We start from the raw sequence: 17,373 nt of genomic DNA, 5'->3' as shown, positions 1-17,373 counted from the left end.
GATCTCAGGGTCCTAGGATGGAGCCTCAAGCCCGTAGGGCTCCCTGGTCAGCGGGGAGTCTACTTCTCTCTCTGAAATAAGTAAAATCTTAAAAAAAAAAAAAAAAAAAAAAAAAGGAAAAAAGCAGCTAGAAGAAGGTCTGGTGTGGGGGAAAAAGCATTCCAGGCAGAGGGCACAGCCAAGTATAAAGGCTCAAGGCAAGAATGAACTCTCAATTTGAAGAACAAGAAGGCCATTGTGACTATAGTGATAGTGGTAGAATGAGGCTGGAGAGGTAGGCTGGGACCAGACCACATAGGTCCTTTAAGGCCACAGGAACAAGTGTGGGCTCCTCCTCCTCCATTTTATACACTGTTGCCACATTAGCATTTTCAAAGTAAGTACCTCTTCCAGACTCTCCTGCTCAGAAACATCTCCACACTCCCCAGTGCTTTCCAAATATTTTTAGAACAATATTCAAAACTCTCCATAACCTAAACTACCTACCTCTACAGCTATTTTTTCATTATATCCTGGCTAAATTTTTTACTTCAGCAAATCAACCTATTTGCTAGCCTCTGCACATACCTTGTGTATTTTCATTTCATACCCTTCTCTTTACTTTTTTAATTAAATATATGTGCATATTAATAAAGTTCTTAACAGCAGTTCTCTGTTCCATTTTCCATACCATGCCAGTATATACATATTTTTAAGCCTCATACTATTTGTTGATTTATGCATTCTGGACATTGCATATTTATTTCCAAATTTGATTGATGGATTTATCTTTCTTCCACCTCCCCCTAACCTTTTAAAATAGTAAAATCATACTTTTGGTTAAGCGAATATAGTTTTTAGTATTGACATTTTGCCTATGAGTAAATGCTTCCTTTTTACAACTTTTTGTTTCTCCTGGCATTAATCATTGCTTTACTTCTGCTTTTTCTTTTTTTAAAAATTTTTAAAATTTATTTATGATAGTCACACAGAGAGAGAGAGAGAGAGGCAGAGACATAGGCAGAGGGAGAAGCAGGCTCCATGCACCGGGAGCCCGACGTGGGATTTGATCCCGGGTCTCCAGGATCACGCCCTGGGCCAAAGGCAGCCACCAAACTGCTGCGCCACCCAGGGATCCCCCATACTTCTGCTTTTTCATATTGTATATCTACCATTAAGTCTTATAATCTAATAGTTTTCCATGCATATTTTGCTTACACAGCCAAATATATTCGATAATCCAACCATTTTTCCCCCTAGGGCCTTCCATTCTCTTGCTCTGGTCTGCACTATTGGCTGTCTCCGCCTATGCACAGCTGTCATCCTGGGACAGCATCCTCCTCAGAACTCCCTTTACCTCCACGATGTTGGATCCCTGTTTCCCGGATATTTTATTCATTTGCACACCTATGGTGGCTTACTTTGGAAGCACGGGAAAGAAAACCCCTTTCAAGAACTTGCAAATCTGAAAATGACTGCCAAGTAATTTTCCTTCAAAATTTTGAAGGTATCACTACATTGTCTTCCAGCATCCAGTGTTGCTATTAAGCAGTCAGTTTGATCTCTATTTTTCCTAACGCTTTGCACATAGCTTGTTTTTACTCTCTGGAAATCTTTAGTAAGTTCTCTTTATTCCTGGGGCTCTAAAATTTCATGGTGATGCATCTTGGTGCTCAATTACTATGCTAGGCTATGCTACTTGGTGAGATCTTTCCATCTAGAAATTCAACAGTATTTCCTTGAATTATTTAATAACATCACTACTATTTTCCCTGTTCTTTTTACGACCCGTTAGATGTTGGACCTTCTAGATTGATCCTTTTTTTTCTCCTTTACCATATATTCCCTCTTATTTTTAAAAAAATATTTTATTTATTCATGAGAGACACACAGAGAGAGGCAGACATAAGCAGAGGGAGAAGCAGGCTCTCTACTGGGAGCCCGATGTGGGACTTGATCTTAGGACCCCGGATCACAACCTGAGTGGAAGGCAGATGCTCAACCACTGAGCCAACCACGTGCCCCCCTCCCCCCTTATTTTTAAATAACTGCACTTTTGTGAGATTTTCGTATTATCTCCAACCTTCCTTCTATCCAATTGGATAGGTAAAATGTTCACAATTCAAAATTCAACTACATAAGGATGGATATAGTTTCCATCCTATTCAGTTGTCTAGTCCTCAAATTATCAGTAGGAAATAATTTATTTAAATTTCTAAAAGCCTTGTCATCTAGTCCTCCCTTTTCATAGAACTTTCTTCATAGATAAAATATCTTCCCTCTTTGAGTTTTGAGAATAATTATAGCTCCCCCCACCCTGAGGTTTTAAAAAAGCTCCCCATTTTCTCATTGTTTCCTTGATTTCAGTTTTGTTTTGGTCTTCACCTTTCATGTTGGAAGTTTCCTCAAATGTTTGATGGCCATTGGCAGTCTATTCACATTTATTTATTTATTTAAAATATATTTTTAAAATATTTATTTATTTATTCAGAGAGAGAGAGAGAGAGAGACACACACACACACACAAACAGGCTCCATGCAGGAAGCCTGATGCGGGACTCTATTCCGCATTGAGATCCTCCGGAGATCACACCCCGGGCTGCAGGGCTGCAGGCGGCGCTAAACTGCTGTGCCACCGGGGCGGCCCAGTCTATTCACATTTAAGAGCGAGATACTAAGCAGCTGATTGGAAGCTCTGTCTTTGTTCAGGGCTTTTTTTTTTTTTTTTAATTAAAAAAATTTTTTTAAAGTAATCTCTCTACTCAAAGTGGGGCTTCAACTCACAACCCCAAGATCAAGAGTCCCAACTCCACCAACTGAGCCAGCCAGGTACCCCCGTGTACAGGGCTTATTAACTAACAGATTTCACTGTAGGGTAATCAAGTCGGGGTAAAGATGCCTTTTTGTTTTGAGGAAACAAAAAAATAAAAGTATTTAAAGGCTTTCCCCATTTTTCAGTTTGTTTTTGCCTCTGTTGATATTCAGAGCCCTCATATACTTAATCCCTCATTTCCAATCTAGCTGATAACCCCCATCCCCATGTCTGCTCTTGTCCAGAGGCTCTGAAATTTCATGGGGCTATTTCACTCATTCTACTAGGCTCATGAACTCTTGTCAGTCTGAAAACCCAATACCTTTGAGTTTAGGAAACCTTCATAAATATTTCTTTGATAATTTCTTCCCTATCATTTCTCCAGAGACTAATTCTCCCACTTCTTGCAGGAGAGTAGGGGGTAATCACCTGGCTAAATTAGATGAGGTAGACCTGGGAGACCTTCTCTCATATAGATCTCGGATTCCTCTCCACCCAACCCTGTTGTCAGCAACCAATCCTTATCTGCTCTGCTACACCTATTCTGGGTTTTAAAGAGCACATTGGGGGCAGCCCGGGTGGCTCAGCAGTTTAGCATGCCTTCAGCCCAGGCCGTGATCCTGGAGACCCGGGATGGAGTCTCACATTAGGCTCCCTGCATGAAGGGAGATTCTTCTCCCTCTGCCTGTGTCTCTGCCTCACTCTCTCTCAAGAATAAAATCTTAAATAAATAAATAAAAGGGCACATTGGGTTTGCTTCTTGTTAGTCACCTCAGCAGATAGAACCCATTTTATTCTGCTCTGTTAAGTCAACTTTGACTCTTTCATTTATTTTTCATTTCCCAAAATGTCAGTGTCTCTCAATCATTGGGATCACCTCTGGTTTTCCTTATTGAGTCATGAACTTTTTTTGAAGATTCCTTTACTAGCATTTGAATGGGCTTTTGGAAAAAGTAAAAAACCCCACATGTTTAGTGTACCATATTTATATGGAAATCCTTTGCTTGCTTTTAAAGTCCCCTTCTACCTCTACTTTTAGGCAACTCAGGTGTCATAATCCTGTAAGTCTCCTCAATTACTCCACTGGAAGGAATCTCTTCCTTCTAAAAAGTTCTATAGGCCACTTCTGATCTCTGCCACCCATTAGGTACAAATCAGAAGTGCCCTATAAGTTATTTGTATTTAATTGCTCCTAGTAGGCCATGCCAAAACCTTCATATCCCCGGTAGGTTCTAGGTCCTGTATCTGAAAAGCACAAACTGAGATTTACTGAATAAGAAAAGTAAATTAAGCCAAATCCTAAATTAGATGAGATAAAGAAATACTCTAGAAATACTTTAGAAATACTCAGTAATGCCCTTCACACCTGAATACAATTCAGTATCATTTTCCTTAGCTTACTCTTTTCTACCCAACTAAAATGAACAATGGCAACCATTTTATCTGTGATGTCAAGGAGGGCCACTTATTAACAGTAACATCTGCCATGGTTTAAGTGTCAATAGGATATGAGTTTTAGGACAAGAAAGCCAAGAAAGATGAGACAGAAAGGCAGGTCTCATGAGGTTAAAGGAGACTATACAGCACAGTGGTGAACTCCAGCATGGCTCAATCAACGACCAGTTATGGGACATCTCTGAACTTTAGGCTCCTCATCTGAAAATGGGGATAAGGCCTACCTCATCTACTGTGAAGGCTAACTAAACACATGAAAAGTATTTAGCAAAATTCTTACCACATGGTAAGCACTCTCTCAATATTAGGGGAAAGCCCATTTCATAGGATCTTCCTCTGTTCTTAGGATACCTATTGCTGGCTTGGCATTATATTTGCCTCTGGAGGCAATTTTTTTTCACTGTGACACTGAATATGTTGAAACAGAAAGAATTTTTGATCACGAGATTCAAGTCCTTAGCTTTACTCCTTTTAAGAATCTTGATACCTTAAGCAAATTTTCCTTATCTGAACATCCCAGCTTCCCTGGTAGTAGTACTGGATCAACTGGACAAAGCATGTGAGGGAGTGGCAGTTGGACCCTGTGAGGGAGTGTAATGGACTTTACATATGCTTGGATCATCATCCTCCGGCAGGAAAGTGTTGGGACTAGAACTCTCTATGGAAATAGCCTCAGGCACATCACTCCAGGACCACGGACTGTTCCACAGAGGCTGGAAAAGAATCTAGGCCTTTCATTCCCTATGAGCCACGGCAAAGGTCAATTAGCAAGGGACCACAGTACCACCTAGTGGCCGTAACACCCCACTTCTCCCTCTCCCCCAGGTGTTCGGGAAATGCTGCCAGGTTCAGAACTTTCTGGTCACCTACATCAAGAGCTGATCAGTCATAGTTGGAGAGAAACCAAATACATCCCCCTGTCTCTTTTTTAATATTAACAAATACAAGCAGCAGAAAGGGCCAGCTGCTCTCTGCTGTTCCCTGAGGGAAGGCCAGAGCACAAAATTGTTCCTCTAGACTTCCTCTAACTGCGGAGCCTGCCTTGCTCCTTTTTAGGCAGAGCTTTGTTCCAGCCCAACTTTCCTTTTCCCAAGTCCCCAGGCAGGATGGGAGGCACATGGTTGCTGGTGGTAGGACGAATACTGTAGTTCCAGCCTCTGCTCCTTTAAGCCTCAGCTTAGATGGCAGTCATTCATCCTTCGGCAACCAGAAGCCAGGAGGGCTATCAACTACACCAAGAGAAGCAGACAGTGCAACTTCAGTCATCTTCGGATGACTCCTCTTCTGCCTCTTTTAGCCACTGGATGAACCTCTGCAGCTGTAAGGAAGCAGAGTGGAGAGCTACTGAGGGAGGGGGATATAAGTAGCTTTAACAGCTACAGAGGCTGGAAAAGAATCTAGGCCTTTCATTCCCTATGAACCATGGGACCAGACAACTGCCTTGGTGACAGGAGGGCAGCCTGACTCACCTGTTGGTTCTTGCGCAACTGCCGGCCCTTGTCAGTCATATCCTTTTGGCTGAACCAACTCAGGATTGTTTCCTCAGCCAGGATCTCCAGCTGGTAGAAAGCCATGAGTACCTGCCGAAGGCCAGAAGAGATCTCAGGGACCTTGCAGAATCCAGCAAGATATAACAGAGGAAGAGGGGACAAGATCTTAGCACTTCTCTCTACCAGACTATCAGCTTCCTTTAAAACACCAAGCAGTTGCTCTTAAAACAAATAAAAATGAGCTTTTCATTCTGCAACTGGGACTGGTATAACCTCTGGAATTATTGTCGGGTCTCCAAGATAATCTCCAAAAGGCTGCCTTACTAGCCTGACTCCAAGCTGTATTATTGCAGCAATCAGCACAATAATAGGGGTGGATGGTGCTACTACTCAAATCCCATACTGGATTCATGCTAGCCTGTTTTGTGTCTCCGTGGAGGTAGCCAAGGCCTGTTTCAAAAGAAATCCAGGGCAATGGGGCTTGAGGTGGTATTCACCTTGGCCATGGAAGTACTAAGAGCTTCATGCTCCAGGAAGAAGTCCTCAATGGCTGCCAATGCTTCCAAATGATCAGCTGCACGCTTTATGTAGTTCCTAAAAACAGGGCTCCAGGCCTTAAGCAGCTATGGAAGAAAGGAGAAGGGAGCTGCAATATATTCCTGAGCATGCACCTACATCCGGATAGCAAAGAAAGTCAATATTGGAAATATGGGACTTTTAGGATATAGGAAAACAAGAGGGGAGATGATACAGGCCTGAGGAATCATGTCAGAGGGACTTGGGAGCTGCTGGAGGTCAAGGTTGGCAGAAAAAGAAAATATCTCCCAGGGAAAGTGAAAGGGAGTCAGATCCTACAGGCTGCCTCAAAATACCTATTACCAGCCTACAGGATGATCTCATTCTGGGTCAAATCATTTCAGTCAGAGAATATAAAAGTCTAGGTCTATTCTGGGCATACCTTTGGGGTCTAGTAATGGTCTGAATCCTGGAGTTTCAAAGAGCACTCAGTATGAACCTAACTTGATTGCTCTGGACCAGCCAAGCCTGCTCTACTACCCAATCTGCATCCAGAGGCAAGGAGAAAGGAACCACAAGTAAAAAAATCCCACAATAAGACCTTCTACTCCCTATTTCCCTTAAAGTGAAACATGGCAAGGACATGGATTTGCCTCCAGCCAATCCCTTGTACTCAGCCCCAATCTTTGCTCACAGGAAGCAGCAGGGAACAGTAACGGTTTGGGTCCAGCAGGGAATCCATTTGTTGCAGGGGGAACTCCAGGACCACGCGGCTCAGTACCTGCATCACCTCCTTTAGGCTTATGTTGTAGGCATACCTGTGGGGAGATGGGGGTGGAGGGGTAACACCAGAGCCTTCACTGGCCATTTCAGCATGCTGTAGGACTATGACTTTGGTAGGACACTGGGGAAGAAGGCGGATGGAACAACATGCAAGGAGAAGGCTTTGGAAGAGAGAAGTCTGTGCTGAGGCCAGAACCTAACGCTCTCCTTGTTCCAAATGCTACTGGCTTTGTCCATTTGGGATGTTAAAGGAATTGGTTCTTATTTGGGAAAGAAACAGGAGAGAACCTCTACCTGCCTGGGATTACCCAGAGGAGAGAAGAGGGAGGGCTGCTCTTACTTGAGAGAGTTGATCTCTAGGACTAGATTGTCACAAGAAATGTTCTCCTCCTTGCCCCGCTGTAGTGTTCCCAGTACTTCATTCTGGAATACTAAAATCAAAGCAAGAATAAGTTCATGAACCAATATGTCACTCCAGAATGCTTTAAGTTCTCTAGTTCTGACTTTATACCAAACCCTTCTGGGAGAAACACAAGTCTTTGGCTAGTTGACCCAGACAGAGAATGAACTGAAGGTTTTTTCTTTTGTCCTAGCACACTGCTCCCCTGGCCAATCACCTTTGATGTCATCCATCTGTGGGGAGCCTGCTCGGCTGTCTAGTTCCTCAGAATCCATACTCTGCTCACTTTCAGTTTCACTCTCTTCTTCCATGTTGATCGTGAGTCCTGAGAACCCATATAGGTGAGAAAAAAGAAAAGTAAAGAAAGAGCTGTTGACAGAGAGCAACATATCTGCCCTGTCTGAATGAATAAAGTAATTAATAAGTAGTCACATTCTGAAGTATACACTTTTCTTCAAAATATTCGGACTTAGGGGCAGCCCGGGTGGCTCAGCTGTTTAGTGCTGCCTTCAGTCCAGGGCCTGATCCTGGAGACTTGGGATCCAGTCCCACGTCAGGCTCCCTGCATGGAGCCTGCTTCTCCCTCTGCCTGTGTCTTTGCCTCTCTCTCTCTCTCTCTGTCTCTCATGAATAAATAAATAAAAATCTTAAAAAAAAAAAAAAATCGGACTTAGAGGCGGGAGGTGACAGGAATAAAGCCTAACTTACCCCATAGATTCTGATGTAGTTCCTCTTCCTCCTCTATGTTTAGGTCTTCAGCTTTCCAGAGGTAGCCCTGGCCAGCAGCTCCAACTTCTGCTGGATTATAACCTGGCAAAGGCATTGATCTTTAATGAACACACAAGAGAAACACAATCCCTCTAGGAGGAAACACTGGCTTTCTCATGGGACAGAGAGACACACAGATGCCCCACACCTGATTAGCCTCACACCTTTCAGCTTCACTTTCTCCTTTTCTTGGTTAGCCCCAGAATCATCACTGAACTGGCCATCATCCTCATCTTCCTCTGCATCTGGAGGATGCAAAGAGATCACCGAGCCTTCAGGCAACGTGATGTCTGGGCCCACTACCACCTAGAGGATGCGAAAAGAGTGGGTGGCACAGCTCCATTAATGTGTTGGGGAAAGATACATCCTGATAATGAAAGCGACTATTTTTACTATGCTAACTCGAAGACAAATGAATCTGCTGAATTTGAACTCTCAATTCAGGTTGGATCATGGGTGGACATAAGGCCTCTCTGGCTCAATTTGGAGTCTTCATGCAGTACGGAGCAGGTCTCACCTGGGAAGTGAGGACACAGCGTGGCTTCAGTGTAACTTGTTCCTTGACTTCAGCATTGTCACAGAGCAGAGACTGATGAATCTGTGCTCCAGCAGCCACTTGGACACCCTGCCACAGGTAGGCCTGGTCCAGCACCACGTTATCACCTGGCTCAGGACAGGAAGTACTCCTGGTCACTCAGGGTTCCAGATCAGAGCCATTCCTGGAGGATGGGGCTAACTGGTAACAGCACAGCTCCCACCCAGCTGATACTCTATCTCCCAAACCATCAGAAACACCCTCTCCCTCTCTATATTCCAGCCTGAAAATAGAATAGTGCTTAGCAGGACCATCCTCCACAAGGTTTACAATAATCACTATATACCGGACTTAAGACTGTATACTGAACTTAAGAACCTAAGAACCTTCAAGATATCTAGGATCTCTTTCAGCTCAAAAACCTTATTAGAATCATATCTATGTCTAGAAGTAGAAGTAGAGCTCTCTAGCTCTTCTTATACATTTTAACTTACTTTTTTAAAGACTTATTTTTAAGTAATCTCTACATCCAACATGGAGCTTGAACTCACAACCCCTCTACCAACTGAGCCAGCCAGGCGCCCCTCTCCTTGTACATTTTTTAAAGGGACAGTTCCATTAGAAGCATCACATTCTTATAACCAAAGTCAGTTACCAAGAAGCCAACCAGACAGCTTTGATTGAATAAAAAGAACCCTGGACTTAGAATACTTAGATTCAAGTCCTAGCACTGCCTCTCATTAGCTATGACCCTGAGGGAGACAACCTCTGAGCCTGTTTACTTGGCTATAAACTAGAGATAAATAAAACCTTGTGAAGATAAATGAAACAATGTATGCCAAAGCCCTTTGTAAACTACAGTGCACCAAACAGATATTATTATTGCATGTTAAGTATCCACTTGGTCCTGAATGTGAATAGGGTACTCTAGAATGTGAAGAGTCACCCAATAAGAGGCCCATAGGCCACAAATTTCACATCCCCATTCCTTCCTTTATTAAAGCAGACACTCTTATTCCTTATTCTCAGGGACTATCCTTCTGTGTCCTTATCTGGGGTCCCCTAGGTTCCTGCTCCCAGATCATCCTGACTTCCCCACCTGTGCTCACCAATGTGGCAGCCAGGGCCAATGACACTGTTGGTGATATAGCAATTGCTGCCAATGACAGTACCAGAGCCCAGAAGCACATTTTCCTCTAGGATGCTGCCATGGCCCAGGCTGACCTCAGGCCCTCGGTAAATGTTATGCCGGGAATGAGTGCAGCTCTGGGTTGTGCTGTCAGTGAAATTCGCCTCTGGAGTGAGAGGGTAGACCCATCGGCGGATGACATCAGCGCAAACTGCCGCATACATGTGCAGGTTGGTGACCCGGGCACCATATTCCTTAGTTGTCACGTGCATGTGGATCTGGTTCCCTAGAATCTGAATAGGGAGAAGGAAAGGGAGGTCACCGAAGCAAGTAAAAGAGGAAGAACACACTCAGGTACAACTCTTTTCTAAACTTAAGTTACCCTCTCCCCCTCAATGTCATAGCCAAATGGGCAAGATTTTTCTTTGGGTTTCATTCCCTCTCTCTTGCAGCTCTTTTCCCTCATCCTAAGGTTCAATAAAACACAAAAGGGGACCAAAAGTTATCAGCATGGGATAATACCACAGACCTCTTCTAAAGAGGCCTGGGAGCCTTTTCTTACCTCCTCATTCACTAACAGGCCTCGCACAAAGTCATCTCGAGTTTGGTAGTCAAAGTTGTCTGTAAAGAGTTGAGCCACCTGTGGGAGGACGTTTGGTGAGGCTAAGGTGAGTGCTATACTCTGGAAACAAAAATAAGTCCCTACAGATCTATCAGATCCTATGATGGTTGGACAAGGACCAGAATCCCAAAAAAGTTCCCAATAGGATACTGGAGTCAGGATGACAGTGACTTTTTACTGTGGAACTCAGAGTTCTACTCTTTGGATGTGCAGCCCTGGCCCTGAAAAGCTCACCTGAGGAGAGCAGATGCTGATATGACAGTCCAGTAAATCATAGCGAATCTCTACTCCATCTCCACTGCCCTGGAACAAACTCTGTGGGGAAAAGGTATAGGACTTTATTCTTTTAAAGATTTTAAAAATTTATTTGAGAGGGAGAGCACAGGGTGAGGGGCAGAGGGAGAAGCAGGCTTCCCGCTAAGCAGAGGAGGATCCAAGGACCCTGGGATCATGCCCTGAGCCGAAGGCAGATGCTTAACCGACTGAGCCACCCAGGTGCCCACCCAGGACTTTAACTTGTCTCTTGCTGAAGCCTGTCACTTTCCCACTTCAAGGACCCCAGATACCCACACACCAGAGGAAAAGAAAACCGTCGAAGGCCTTGGGTCTTCTGGAAATGGAGAACCCGGTTTGTGGTACTATCCACAGCCACTACCACATTATCCTCATGGCAACGAGTTGGGTGGCTAGGGGATGACTCTTTGAAGATCATTGTCATGACAGATACATTTTTTTCTAGCTTCCGCCTCAATCTATAAAGGATAGGAGGGAGAGAGCAGCAAAATAGCAGTCTTAGGGCTCTGCTGCTAATCACAAACCCTTTGTCCCTACCATCTTCCCATCCTGACCTGTGTTCTTCCAGAGCTCTGGTAATATTGATGTTTGAGATGACATCCCCATACACCAGAAGGAAGTCAGAGCGCACCAAGGCCTTAGCATCAACATCACGGAGAACATCCCCCAGTGATCGATATAATTCTGACGTAATTATTCGAACCACATTGAGGGATGTAGGGCGGCACCACTTGGATTTCCTAAATGAAGGGGATGAGGGGAACGAGCAAATCAGGCATAAAGATCATGTAGTGCTTCCTTATTTATCTCACCCATTCAACATTCACACGCCTTCTTTATAGCTTTTTTTGGGTTCCTGCCAGCATTTTCTACTTCAAAGAGATTTGTAAACTATAATTAATGGTTTCAGCATCCTGTGTCACCAGTATTGTTTTATGGGTTAGAGAAACATGGTTATTTCTTCTCCAAACCCTGACACCTGTTCCCTAACATGGATTTGCATTCAAAATCCTGCTGAGATTTAGAGTATACAAAATATCCTGGGAACACACTTTCCATGCCCCTTCTCTCCATCCAAAGTCCAAACCAAATTTAGGAACTGTCCAAAGGACATCAAGCTAATATTCTAGTCTTTTTTCCCTGAACTTCCATAAATCCTGATACGCACTCTTTTTCAAGAAGATTTCATCAAACATTTGTTAAATATTTATTATGTGCTTTATACTAAGCTAGGCACTGGGAATACAAATATGAGGAAGAGCTCAATATCTAGAAGCTCAGTGGAAAAAGAAAGATGTTAGTATTATAACTTCCATACTGGAGCCATTAAATAAAAGCAAAACCTATAGGACCAAACTTTATAAGTGAGATTCAGAAAAAATCCAAATATTATTCTCTAATCTTTGTTACAACTTTAGCTGCTCACCTTCTTCTTCTTTTTTTTTTTTTAAAGATTTTATTTATTTATTCATGAGAGACAGAGAGAGAGAGAGAGAGGCAGAGACACAGGCAGAGGGAGAAGTAGGCTCCATGCAGGGAGCCCGATGTGGAACTCGATACTGGGACCCCAGGATCAGGCCCTGGGCTGCAGGCGGCACTAAACTGCTGAGCCACCAGGCTGCCCCAGCTGCTCACCTTCTGATAAGTGAAGAGAATATGATGGAATCCAAACAGACATATCTTTCCCCCTCACAATTGCCCCTTATTTAGCTACAACCATCCTAAGAAAACTGGAAAAAATGGCAAAACATGGAAAGAAAAATTGCAGAGCCTTACAGTAAGTGTTCCTTGATTTGAGCAGCTTTCCAGCAACAAAAGACAAAGGTTTCCTGTACACCCGTGGCAGTCAGAAATTCCAGAGTGTAGTCGATTAGTGCCACATTGGCCAGGGGCAAGAGGACCTGGAGGGGAGAAGAAAAAAGTCTGAAGTCTTGAATTGACGAAGGCCCTCTGGATACTACTCTTTCCTCCGCTTAAGCACAATTTTCACTTCCCTACCAGTGTTTTACTTTATCTTCGCAAGTTAATCAGGCCCCTGCTTTTGATGCTCATGCCATGAGAATCTAGTAAAGCATGGAATCTACTTGCTTAGCACGGGACGTGGCTGCTACAGAACAGCAGGCCACCTCGGCGAAGGACAATGCTAAAAATCAATCATATCTCCAGAAACTTGAGCAGTGATAAAACCATTTTCTCCATAAAATTTCCTCCCTTGACCTCTTGCTAAGGGAAGTCAGAGGCTACCCACTCCAATCACTTGTCCCAAATGAACAACCATTATTAGGTGTTTTTGGGGAGGAGTGGGAGTTAGGATTTTTCACGAACCTAATCCAGCTCCCCGTCTGACTGAACTGGGGACTTCTGAGTGACCCAGCAATCCCTAAAACTAGCTCCGTCCAGCTCCCCCAGCATCTAGACAACACGGGGTCTGCTGGCAACCAACCACTAAACCTGTTCTGTCCTCCTTTTGACAGATGGCATCGGCTGTCATTAAAACCTGGAAAGAAAAAAAAAAAAAAAGCACACCCATCGAGACTCAAGACAGCTGTTACTATGGGATCAGACTGTTAACCGGTCTGCTCTATTTTTAAGCATACGGCCTCCCTTTTGCAGGCAAAAGGAGGTGCTGTTCCCACTCACCCAAGGATCTCCTCTTCCACAGCATAATTAAAGGCATTACGGCCTCCCTCTGAGGCACTGCATCCCCGTGTGAAGGCTTCTCACAAGAGCTGCTTCTACATTTAGCCCTCTGCATGCCTTCCAAACCTGAGGTGGCCAGTGCTACGAGAGCCCATCCGCCAGAGCACTCCTCACTAGGCAGCCGAAAGAATAACCTGCTCTAGCCCCGCCACCTTCGGGCTCTCCGGCTGCTCCCGCGCGGCGCTCACCCGAGGCTGGTCCTTGGAGATGGGGAAGAAGCGGCGATTGAAGCCATCGGCCACCAGAACTGCTTGCAGGGGCGGCGGCGGTTCCTCCTCCGCCCCTTTGACTCCCCCACCGCCTCCGCCGCCGCCGCCTCCCGGCCCGGGGCCGCTGCGCTTGTTGGCCCGGCTAGCCACTGCAGCAGGCACGTTCGCCGCCATCTTCCCTCACGGCCGCCACTTCCGCACGGAAACTGACACCGCTCGCAGTAGGGGACAAAAAGGGCCCGGCTCTCGAAACGCGAAGGAGAAAAGAAGGGAAGGGGGGTGGAGACTAAGGAGAGAGCAGTGCGCAGGCGTGGCCCGTAGGCGCCGCCCCGCCTGGGGTGTGAGCGGGGAGGAGCTAGTAGTGAGTGCCCCGCCGGCCGAGGCCCGGGTGGGTTGCAGTCCTAAGGACCTCAGACTCGATTTGCAGGTATAGTAGGCCTTCATTTGTACGGGAACAAGCGGAGGTTCTTGAGGGATGCTAGGACTTGGGGTCTCTGCGAAGGGGCCAGGTCCATTAAGTATGCAATCAGCCTCGCCCGGAGCATTAACAACTGTAGTCCTCCATCTACATTCTAGTCGCTTAAATGTGACCCGGCACCTTGGGGAGCTCGGAACCCAGTCTGTCATCCCCGTCCCTCAGGGAACTCACGGTCCACCTAAATACAGAACCTGGTATAGGAGGGAGAGTAGTAGTTCTGTTGAGCGCTGATGGTGGCCAGGGGACGATACGAGCGTTAAGTCATTTAATTCTTCACACATTTCTGCAAGAACAGCTTATCATTCGTTCATTCATTCATTCATTCATTCATTTCTTGAACTCTCAGAAGGGTGAACCTCCCACCCAGCTACTAAGGGAAGAACTGGTCCTGGAGCCTGATCTGTCTGACTTCATAGTTTCACAGTCTTTCTGCTTAAATGATGTGGGGATGAAAGTTACGATTTTATGATTTCATTTCTTCGTTCATTCGGCCTATCAGCATTTATTGAAACCCTACTGATCATTAGAGTGGAATTGGGGCGGATCCAGGAACACCCATGAAGTTGAGTGGGACTGGAATTAAGCCTTGGAGGCGGAAGGAACTGGGGTGCAAAGCTCTAGGCTTGGAAGGTGCGGTAGGATTGGGGGGAGAAGGGGATCCCTGGGTGGCGCAGCCTGCCTTTGGCCCAGGACGTGATCCTGGAGTCCCGGGATCGAGTCCCACATCAGGCTCCCGGCATGGAGCCTGCTTCTCCCTCCTCCTGTGTCTCTGCCTCTCTCTCTCTACGTCTATAATAAATAAATAAATAAATAAATAAATAAATAAATAAATAAATAAATAAATAAATCTTAAAAAAAAATAAAGGATTGGGGGGAAAGGCGGCGGCTGCAGGGAGAAAACCAGGCCTCTACGTCTATAATAAATAAATAAATAAATAAATAAATAAATAAATAAATAAATCTTAAAAAAAAAAAAAGGATTGGGGGGAAAGGCGGCGGCTGCAGGGAAAAAACCAGGCCTCTACGTCTAAAATAAATAAATAAATAAATAAATAAATAAATAAATAAATAAATATTAAAAAAAAAAAAAAAAAGGATTGGGGGGAAAGGCGGCGGCTGCAGGGAGAAAACCAGGCCTGCTGGGGAGCCAGACTGTGGGGACTCAGTGGAAGCGAGGCAATGCAGCTTGGGCGTCATTTGGTAGGTCAGGAGCTTTCCAGTAAGGCCCCCTGCCCTTTCCGCCCAAATTCCACAATCCGTTTATCCTGCAGTTTCTGCAAACGTTGTTCCCAGGCCAGCGTTGCGCGTTGGGATTGCACGTGGGAAGGCTTAGATTTCTTGTTTTCATACAGGACCAGGGAGATCTTTTTTTTTTTTTTTTTTTTTTCAGGACCAGGGAGATCTTTCATTTCTTCCTCATACTAGTGAATGATAGCGCTGGGCAAAAACCAGTTCTTTCTTTTCTTTCTTTCTTTCTTTCTTTCTTTCTTTCTTTCTTTCTTTCTTTCTTTCTTTTTCTTTCTTTCTTTCTTTCTTCTTTCTTCTTTCTTTCTTTCTTTCTTTCTTTCTCTCTCTCTTTCTTTTCTTTCTTTCTTTCTTTCTTTCTTTCTTTCTTTCTTTCTTTCTTTCTTTCTTATTCATGAGAAACACAGAGAGAGGCAGAGACATAGGCAGAGGGAGAAACAGGTGCCTGGAGGGAGCCCGATGTGGGACACCATCCAGCACCCCAGGATCACGCCCTTAACCAAAGGCAGATGCTCAAGCACTGAGCTAACCAGGCGTCCCCAAAATCCATTTCTTAAGGATTTTGGAAAATGTAGCCTGGAGAAGGAAAAGCAGAAGGCAACTTAGTAAATGTTTTCAATTAGTTTGAAAACTTAGTAAGTGTTTTCAATTAAATTTCAATACAATTTCAATACATTGAAAAGAATGCTATTCTACTGTCCTACAAATCCATAGGCAGGAAGAGAAAAAAAAGGATGATTAAATTGGACTAGTGGGGATCCCTGGGTGGCTCAGTGGTTTAGCGCCGCCTTTGGTCCAGGGCATGATCCTAGAGACCCAGGATCGAGTCCCACATCGGGCTCCCTGCATGGAACCTGCTTCTCCCTCTGCCTGTGTCTTTGCCTCTCTCTGTGTGTGTGTCTCTCATGAATAAATAAAATAAAATCTTTAAAAAAAAATAAATAAATTGGACTAGTGATTTGTAGACACAGAGACAGAGGTGGGGTGATGGTGGTAGTGGTGGAGGTAAAGCATGTGGAAAGCAGGTTCAATTTTGGAAACTTTTATTTATTCATTCATTCATTCATGAGAAACACACACACACACACACACACACACACACACACACAGAGGCAGAGACACAGGCAGAAGCAGGTTCCATGCAGGGAGCCTGAAGTGGGACTCGATCCCAGGTCTCCAGGATCACACCCTGGGCTGAAGGTGGTGCTAAACCGCAGAGCCACCCAGGCTGCCCCAATTTTGGAAAATTTTAAATGACTCTTGTGACCCAGGAAAGTGGTAAGTGATAAAACCAGGCCTTCTAATTCTGAAGACAAGTAACTGGGTGGATAAGGGTTTTAATGGATGGGTCTCAGGGAGAATGTTTGTTCAAAACTTACTCGACTCAATAACAATAACAACAACAATCCAAACAAAAATGAGTCAAGTACATGAAAAGATGCTCAACGTCTCTAAACATTAGGGAATTACAAATTAAAAGTACAATGAGGTGTCACCTTGCATCCATTGAGATGGCCACTATCAAAAAGCCAAAACAAAACAAAACGGAAAATAGCAAGTGTTAGTGAGGATGTGGAGAAATTGGAATCCTTGTGCAGTTAGTGAGAATGTAAAACAGTACAGCTGCTGTGGAAAACAGGACAGTGGTTCTTCAAAATATTAAACATAGAATTATCATATGATTCAGCAATTCTACTTCTGGATATATACCCCAAAAAAGTGAAAGCAGGGACTCAGATATTTATACACCCATGTTTATAGCATCATTATTCACAATAGCTAAAACAGGGAAGCAATCCAAATATCCACATATATGACCGAATATTATTCAGCCTTAAAAAGGAAGGAAATTCTGACATGAGTTATAGCATGGATGAACCTTGAGGACATTATGCTAAGTGAAATAAGCCAGTCACAGAAAGACAAATACTGTATGATTCCATTTATATAAGGTACCT

The 17,373-nt window shown here is 44.3% G+C and overlaps 1 protein-coding gene across 1 annotated transcript; it reads right to left on the bottom strand.

Moving 5' to 3' along the window:
• Positions 1 to 5,154: 5,154 nt before the first annotated feature.
• On the bottom strand, positions 5,155 to 13,923 carry EIF2B5 (eukaryotic translation initiation factor 2B subunit epsilon). The gene is made up of 16 exons (XM_077879856.1): positions 13,672 to 13,923; positions 12,560 to 12,684; positions 11,338 to 11,523; positions 11,064 to 11,241; positions 10,724 to 10,804; positions 10,430 to 10,507; positions 9,848 to 10,160; positions 8,721 to 8,866; positions 8,368 to 8,509; positions 8,144 to 8,245; positions 7,653 to 7,760; positions 7,376 to 7,466; positions 6,947 to 7,070; positions 6,234 to 6,359; positions 5,716 to 5,826; positions 5,155 to 5,564 (listed from the first exon to the last, which is right to left on the bottom strand). The coding sequence occupies exons 1-16, from the start codon at positions 13,864 to 13,866 to the stop codon at positions 5,505 to 5,507; spliced, it is 2,166 nt and encodes a 721-aa protein (XP_077735982.1). The 5' UTR covers positions 13,867 to 13,923; the 3' UTR covers positions 5,155 to 5,504.
• Between the last annotated feature and the right edge of the window lie 3,450 nt (positions 13,924 to 17,373).

This window comes from Canis aureus, chromosome 31, assembly GCF_053574225.1.
Source record: "Canis aureus isolate CA01 chromosome 31, VMU_Caureus_v.1.0, whole genome shotgun sequence".
NCBI lineage: Eukaryota > Metazoa > Chordata > Mammalia > Carnivora > Canidae > Canis > Canis aureus.
This window is presented reverse-complemented; position numbering and strand designations above follow the sequence as displayed.

Bases quoted from the DNA above. Each gene is read 5' to 3' on its own strand.
- EIF2B5 (XM_077879856.1), bottom strand. From the start codon at position 13,866: ATGGCGGCGAACGTGCCTGCTGCAGTGGCTAGCCGGGCCAACAAGCGC. The intron at 11,524-12,559 runs GTAAGGCTCTGC...CCCTTCATTTAG, and splicing joins CAAATCAAGGAACACTTACT to GAAATCCAAGTGGTGCCGCC. The intron at 10,161-10,429 runs GTAAGAAAAGGC...CTCCCTATTCAG, and splicing joins GCCTGTTAGTGAATGAGGAG to ATTCTAGGGAACCAGATCCA.